Source organism: Hetaerina americana, unplaced genomic scaffold, assembly GCF_022747635.1.
Source record: "Hetaerina americana unplaced genomic scaffold, ioHetAmer1.1.p SCAF_15, whole genome shotgun sequence".
NCBI classification, from domain to species: domain Eukaryota; kingdom Metazoa; phylum Arthropoda; class Insecta; order Odonata; family Calopterygidae; genus Hetaerina; species Hetaerina americana.
This window is the reverse complement of record NW_027286625.1, coordinates 1,499,506-1,508,183: the sequence shown is the minus strand read 5'-3', so window position 1 is coordinate 1,508,183 and position 8,678 is coordinate 1,499,506. Positions and strand designations below refer to the sequence as shown.

The 8,678-nt window shown below is 34.9% G+C and overlaps 1 protein-coding gene across 1 annotated transcript in view; it reads right to left on the bottom strand.

Annotated features, from left to right (window-relative positions):
- Positions 1 to 843: 843 nt before the first annotated feature.
- LOC139686858 (synaptotagmin-like protein 5) overlaps positions 844 to 8,678 on the bottom strand; it is a 591,798-nt gene continuing 583,963 nt past the window's right edge. Inside the window, exons 10-12 of the mRNA XM_071583934.1 lie at positions 7,254 to 7,444; positions 6,154 to 6,362; positions 844 to 2,854 (exon numbers count right to left, since the gene is read on the bottom strand). Of these exons, the coding sequence (XP_071440035.1) occupies positions 2,691 to 2,854; positions 6,154 to 6,362; positions 7,254 to 7,444 (564 nt within the window). The 3' untranslated portion in view covers positions 844 to 2,690. The remainder of the gene's footprint in view (positions 2,855 to 6,153; positions 6,363 to 7,253; positions 7,445 to 8,678) is intronic.

Here is an 8,678-nt window from a genome sequence, read left to right as displayed (position 1 = left end):
ACTCGTTAAGTACACTGGATTATTTTGCAGCTTATTCCTATATCTAGAAGTCAATCCACCATATGCGACAAGAAGGATGTACTCAATGACTAAAAGCTTAGCTTTGAGATGCTACTGTTGGGACCAATATTTTTTAACTTTCTTGTTTGGGGCGCTTGGAAAAATTCTTGACATATTGTAAGACATTGATGGTTTTTGGGATCCCCTACACTATATATTTATGAAGTTCATCAGATCATGCCAGCTAAGTATCTGTTAAGATGGATATGATGAATTCAGTCATTTCAAATAACAACCAACAGATGGGAGTTATTCATTTATGGGATTCAAGATCATTTTTCTTTGACCTTTTCTTTGTGTGCATGGAAAAATAAGATTTAATATTATCAAGGGTTATCTCATAAATAATTTGAGTATTTTTCAATCTTTGAGGTTATCCTTTCCATCACACAACTGTTTGTTATGCTGCATGTCCCAATTGAAAAGAGTGCATGTAAAATGAGTCGGAATTAGGTTATAATATCATTGCATTGCCCAGTACATTATTATCAAGGCATGTAAAGTTCATATGAATATAATTCCTTGCTAGCGACCAGATTTTTGAAAATTATTCTTGTTTAAAATCAGGAAATACCTGTTTTGGCAAAGCTCAAATTTTCTGAAATAGCCTTTTGGCTATTTGGGGGTCATATTTGTTGTACACCAACAAAGCTGGATTTAAATTCGGAAATAAATCATTGTGTGTAGTCCTCCCTAAAACACTCCATGATTCAATCTTCTAGGTGAAGTATTCATGCAAAAATCAAATGGGTATCATTTCACATTCAGAGAAAACATGAGAGCTTAATTAAACATTTTTTAATGGTAATATACATTTTGAAGTCATAAAATATGGTACGCTAGGCCCATTTATATCTATGATGACTTTGCAGTTGATGATAGCTCTAGCCCTTCCTATCCCAAAACATTTCACATATTAATAACGAAAAATCTGTTCACACATTAATAAGCACAAAATGTAGCAAAATAAACTGGAATGCAGCATAAAAAGCACAGAGTAATAGAGGCATAAAATGCTCATGGTGGTCCTTAAGATTCACCAATGCTGTGCTTTCTCCAGATTCTACCCCCAATGACAATCCTAGGAGAATGTTTCACCAAACAGTGTAACTGACATATACAGATGTTGTGAAAATCTACATACCTATGTAAATACTGCAGGGGATCTGCAGACAGCACCATGACGATTTTAAAGTACACTTAATTATATCAAGTTGCCAACACATATTGCGTGAGAAAGTCCAGACATCACGGCACTCGCAGTGAAGCCCCTAAACATTGGAGAGCTAAATCCTTCTCAACACAGATATGGCAACATGAAGAAATTGTTAGAATCAAATATGACCACATCAAAATGTGTGATCCACCCATGCAATAAGACATAGGCAGCAAAGTTTTAAACATAGGTCTTCACAGATATCCATCTAAGTAGAAAACATCATCACCACAATTGATTAATTTCAACTGAAAATGGACATAGTAATTATGAACACCGTTGATTCACACTATCACTTTCACTTCACACTCTTAGGAACATTTAAAATTAAATATTTCAGGAAGTTTCCCTTTGAATTCCTCCTTGCAGTGTGACACTCATATTGCTCATCATCTCAGTCACATGCAATACTGTGCCATTAAGAGATCAAAGCTAAAATAAAATAACACAGTAAAATTTCATTTTTTTAAAACATTTCACAGAACGGCAAGCCAGAAACACAAGAAATTAATCCACAACATTTTACAACTATATTACAGTATGTTCTCAAACCAAAGTATTCACTTTGGCACCATGGAACTAATTTTCATGCTCTAATTTTACACATTTAATTGTAAAATATTTGGGCCCACAAATGCAGCCAAAACTTTGACTAATCAGCAATGGTTTTAAACACAAGTGTTTACTCATTACTGTAATGATTCCGTGGTCAGTCTCAAAGAATAGATGGATTTGGCAAATTGCTTTAAAAGATGATCTTTGACAGTGATACACTCATTACAAACATGTTAAGTTCTGTATTTTGCTAAGTACCAAATCAATGTAAAAGCCAAAATCTTATTTACCATTAAAATGTTTTTTCCAGATATAAAAGCAGAAGTATGCCATTTGTGCATATTTATTAAATAAGAATGGTAAACCTTCATCTTCTTATCTCACAGCAAAGAAACACATCTGAGTTAAAAGCTCAATAAATAAATAGGTACTTGTAATTCTCATAGCCTATTTGGACACAGAAATGAGACAAGCTCATTCCCCAAAAAGCCTTGTTACCAGCACATTTATTTGAAAAGATGAAGGACAGACCATAATTTGTACCAACAACAACTATGCCTCTTCTATAATTAACTCATTTTTTTATTAGAAAAATGTTTCGTTTGATGAGAGACATTATCTCCAGTGGTCACTGCCCTCTCATTTTCTTACGAGATAATGGGCCCGGAGCATGACAAAATTCAACAACCTTTGCCCTCTTATCGTACCAATATGCAGCATGATAGCATGAGCATAGATAGGTATTTGGGCATAGGGAATCGTGCATCACAGGCGACAACCACTTAAGGTGTCAGTGGAGCTTTGGTTGAGAAAGAGAGAATTTTAAGACTCCCCACTGAAAGGGGAATTTGTTTTCAGTCTATGAAGCTAGAGTTGACGAGGGTGAAGAACGGTGATCTAGGGTTGGCCTAAGCGTAAGACATCCTTCGACCCAAAAGTTGGCTCTCTCCAGCATACTCTGCCATAGAGTCATCTCACGGCCAGTTGCATCCATCCAATCAACATTTTTTCCATAGTGTTTACCTAGTTTTGGATAAATAAAAATTAAAATAAGATTTTAGGCGCTCGTTTTAATAGATTTTTAGGTGTTATGTGAGGACAATATAGTCTGGATTTTATGAGTTGAGTTGTAAATGATAAATAATGCCTCATCACAGGAAACTGTATGGAAGAATTGACCAGGAAATATGTCAATTAGCCAGAATATAATGACAAAAATTACTTTAAAAATCAGAATTAACTTATATAACAATATCACACATCACATAACATTAACATCACATTCACATCTTATTAACTTATTTTGAGTCTTCCTGATGATTTTGGCAAAAATCATGGAATGATTTTTGCCAAAATCATTCCATGTTTGCTTATGTGCGCTCTTTGTTAAAGAACAAATTTTAAAATTAGACATATAATCACAAAGAGTTAATCCCTGCTCTTGGCCAGTGCTATTATTTTCATCTCGTTCACATATCATTGAAATACAACCACTAATCTATTATCCCATTGCCTTGATCCACTTATTCAATTTGAAAAGGCTTTTTTGCCCAGTAAACAAAAGTGAGTGAAATATGCCTTCATTATTGTTCAACGCCATGGAATATTTACTTCACATGCACAAAATACTTAATTGGTATCATCATTCATTGTTATAATAGTATGGGACAGTGAGCTCATCAATTTACATCTTAATATGCTCAAAGACACTGTATATGTACTGTGTTGTTGAAATTTGTTTGTGTACCTTTGTGTTTTTGACATTTGGCCCTTAAACAGAGGTAGATAAAAAGGAAAAGGAAAGTTCCATTTTTAGCCGACAAGCATTCTAGAAGGCCTTTGAGTTTGGAAATGAAATTAAAAAATAATAAAACTTTGTCACAATGGCTGCCTACTGAACTTATTATTACTATTAGGTAATCTAACGGTTAAGGTAGGTTTTGGATGGACACGGTTTCTAAATAAATATTTAGTGATTCCTAACAAAACAAAAAATCCAGTATCCTACTTTACATTAGACCCCTCTTCATCTCTGAGTACTTTCTTCCTCCCTTCATCCCATCCAACGTCCCTATCTTGTTCCTTCCCTTTCCTCGTTTGCCTAACATTCTACCCTCTATCACAGTCTTCAACATCCCGCTGCCGGTCAATACCCCCTTATCCACTTTTCCTGCCTCCATAGGATTTCTCCCAACAAACCCCTCTCTTCGCCCATCATACCAAGTACTTCTTCGTTTGTTTTCTTCTCTGTCCATTGCACCTTCTCCATTCTTCTACACACCCACATTTTAAAAGCCTCCAGTCTACGTCTATCCTCTTGCTTCAATGACCACGTTTCCGCACCGTACATAGCTACGCTCCATATCAAAGTTTTTACGAGTCTTTTCTTAACATCCTTACTCAACGTCCCTGTCACCAACATCCTCCTTGTGAAAGCCTCTTTGCCTAGGACAATTCTTCTCCTTATGCCATTTTAGCATAATTAATGTTATCTTGGTTTCACTGCAAGTCTCAAATACCTCCTGAATTAATTGTAAACACACATAACTTACTGGAGGGAAGTTAACTAACACCTCTGACAGTCATTGTGAGAGAAGTTTATTGAATAGCAATGAGAGTATTAGCAAAAATTTCATTGAGTTATACTGATCCATTGGTAGCAAAAGGTTTCACATGAATTGTGTTTGTACATGGTGGATTTTAACTATGCTTGTACCGAATTAACATTATGCAGGTTTTTTCGCACTTAAAGTTGAATAGGAGCTACTTTTAAAGGTTATGATTGCAAATGGAACTTTGCTTTGTCATTTAAATCCCGAGGACAAACAGCAAAGCTCCATGTGGAAATCTCCCGCATCCTGAACACCAAAAAAGCCCAAGTGCTGGGAAAGTTATGGTCATATCATTTTTTGGAATTCAGGGAATGGTGTATTCAATCAGCTTGTTGTACAAGGAAATGCATACAACTTTGCCTGCACTATAATAGTGTATTAAAAATTCTCTAAGGCCATATCAATCACAAAAGGTCACACTTCAAAGCAACAGGCTTGATGATTTATACTGCACAATGATAATGAATGGCTGCATATTGCATATCTTGTGGCTGAATATACTGCAAAAATCAATCTTTTTACAGACCTAGCTTGATGCAACTACTTATATCTGCTCCCCAAAATGAAGAAACACCCTCGAGGAAAGTGTTTTTCATCATCTGAAGCCGTGGTGCCACTGAGGTGATTTTGAGCCTATCAGAAAATGGCTTCAAACATGCCACTAAAGACTGGAAAAAGGTGAGACAGGTGAATTGCATTTGAAGGGGACTACTCCCTTTCATTTTAACGCTGTTGCCACCTATTTTCCGATATTGTACAGTTTGTAATAGAAAATGTTGTGACCCAGCACCAGCCATTCCAGTGTATTCCAGAACTTTTACTCGTTATTTTGTCAGAAAAGAAATACTTAGTTATTCCACATATATTTTATTAAACACGACCTAGGTTTCGACTAGTTCGAAACCTAGCTCATGTTTAATAAAATATAGGGGGAATAACTAAATATTTCTTTTCTGATATGGATCGCTTCCATAAAGTGATGTCTCAAACCATTCAATTCGTTATTTTGTGTTTTTAACATGTAATTTTGAAGAAAGGTAACCAAAAGTTCATTATTATTTGCTTACTTTACTTTGTAAACACCTCTAAGCATGTCCCTTGGTCATCATGACTTTTAATATCATATGACAGCAATCTCATTCAGCCCTGAATACTTCAGTACATAAATTTCAAACAAATTTATTTATGATTACTGACAAAGTATTGCTAGTTTTAGACCTCTTCCGCAACATTTTTAAATATTATTCCATTATGATATGGATGTACTTGGTAAATTAATATATCTTAATTATCATTTTATTAACTGGGACTGCTTTGGATTGACTCTATAAAGCTTGTACATCATTCAAATCAGGCATCAGCATGAACTTTCTGTACTAAACAAAAATAAAAATTCACAGTTGAATGCTAATTAAAAATGTAACTTTTATGATAAGGAGAAGACATGAATCTTGTTTATGTGAATGACATTTGTCATAATTCATTCAGGTTTTGGTCCCAAATAGTAAGCTTTCGATTATGCCATAAAATGCTTAACTACTAGTATTTAAGTACTGTAATTATTCGTTATTTTTTACTGTGTGAAATATGAATATGGCTGTTGGTAAGAACCGTTTTCTTGAGCTAAAAGAATGAGATAAACTTATGAACCATAGAATCACTATGATATATGATTACATATGAACTTAAAATGAGAATAGAAAATCTTACCACTTCCAAGGTTGAATCGAAGCCCGCCAAGGAACTCATTGCTAGCTAACCTATCATGGTCCCATACTGTAAGCTCCAAGCTTCGCTCAGATAACTCTTGCAGGCTAACATCATCATATACAAATGTATGGTTCCAAACAGGGTTGATAGATCTGCGGCACACTGCAGTCTTCTGCTTTGAGCTTCGGCCCTTATCAGGTAGAAGGTAACTGCAGTGAAAAAGCATTTATATTACATATATAACTACTATAGTAAATGAGGGCAAAAAAATCATGGAACATTTTGATTTACTTTGACATTGAATGGTATCAGAAATTTTTCTTTTATAAACTCACTGAAAACGTCCTCATTGAGTCAAACAAATTTAAATATGCAGGTGATTCCTGAGTTAAATTGCAAGTATCATTTTAGGAAATGAAGAATCAGAGCTGCCTGAGGAAGTACAAAAAGGGCAAGCTGTTGCCCCTGCACCAGGTAATCACAGTAAATAGTCTATAATCTTCCAATCATGGCTGGATTACTCATTGGATAAACAAATGGCGGTAGACCCTAGAATTTAACTAGGCACCCTCCATCCATTGTCCACACCATATGAATGGAGTCTCAGCCTTTGACTTGAGGATTCATATTCTTGGTTCGCTATCAATAAGGCACTTTGAGTTTATGCAAAGATTATGATGTTCTGAAGTTTGGCCTGTCATATACTTTTTTAAGTATAAGGTCAATTTCCAAATGGCTATTTCAAAACATGCAGTTTTCTGAAAGAATTGAAATCACTATAATAACATTTGTTGATAACATATTGCTTAATGTAGTATCTTTAATAGTCACTCAATTATTTGAACTTGTTCAGTTCCAGTTAGTCAGTGGCAATTTATTAAGGAAATAATTCCTACTGTATTCCGAGCAATAACTTAAATGGAATGAGGAAATGTGTGCTATTTTAATGCGGTAATTTACAATATTTTTGCTCCGAGATTTTGAAAAATTAACTTTGCATCACTGTTTTGGAAAATATACGTCAAAGCAGTAATGTATTAGTTTTCCCCAACACACAACAAATGGGATTCCCACCAGACTTTGTTAAATGACAAACTAACCTTTTGCAAAATGGATCTGAAGTTCCATTTGCCTTGACGGCTGTTAGATTCTTGGCATCTTTGACAAGGACATGTAATGACCCTTTAGACATTCGACCCTTCTTGTGCAAGTTGGTGACATCAGGTGGAACAAACTTCAGTCCAACAATCATCTCTCCTTTGTAGCACAGCAAGTCATCAAATGGTTCAGTCTGCAAATCACAAAGAAAACCAGTCATCATATGTTATCATACTCATTCAAAATGATTTTTATTGCCTTTACTATTGCCATACACAGTGGAACCTCACGTAATGAGTACCTCGTACAGCGAGTAATTTGCTCAACAAGCAATAATATTGGTCCAGAAATGACTTGCTTAGCGAGTGACTTTTCTCATAATGAGTGATGTTGTGAGGGGTACTCCTGGATTCATTGCATGCCTGCTACACATATTGTGTCTAGCACTCATTCCACTAGCATCTTAGCGTCACTATTGATCATACATTTTTCCAAACCTGTGTTCAAACATATTATTAGAGATTTTTTGTGTAAATTTCAATAATATTTGTGCATAGTTTTGAAATTGACCCTGAAGAAAAATCTGTTTGAAAAACGCCATATGAGAACGATTATAACAGTGGAAATGAAAAGTAAAATCATAGAAAATTGGGAACAAGATGCGAGCATGGCTGATCTAATGTGTGCTAGAACAATGAGTCCACATCAATAATTGGCCTTTTCTTCGAGAACATGGACAAGACTAAGGAGATAGATGCTTCAAACAAGAGTCTCTTCACAACAGTTATGTATTCTCAATGATGTTGAAAGGTTTCTTTTCATATGCATAAAAGCAAATGCAATGCGGCACCATTATTGAGAATATAATATTTGAGAAGGGGAAAGTAATTTTTAGCATGGAATGCATTATCATATTTTACATTAATAAAAATATGGAAAATGTCGTTTCACAAAATGAGTGTTTCCCTTTACAAGAAAGATCGCATAACGGATTATGCTTGTATTATGAGGTTCTACTGTAAAAGTCTAAATGATATCTTTATTCCTATTCATAAATATGGAGTACATTGTTGAAATATATTATTTTTTGTTGACTATTTATGTTCATTATATATTTCGGCTTAGACTCAACTCAAAAGTTTATGAAAAGAAAAATGGAGATGAGAGAGAGGCACACCAAACCTAATGAAATTAACCGTTATATCTTGCATGTTCCATCACACATGGCCTAAGGATATATATTTGTATACAGTTCGATAGGAATTGGTGCACTCCTTCATGCCTGAATTTTCCTGAATAATGTAACTTTCATTAAAATTTTTACAGTATACATTTCTCCAAGTTTGTGTTCAAATACATAAAGAGGCTATGGGCCTTGTTGTGTATAGCCTTGTTGTGTGTGTTGACAAAGCTTTGTGGATAAAATG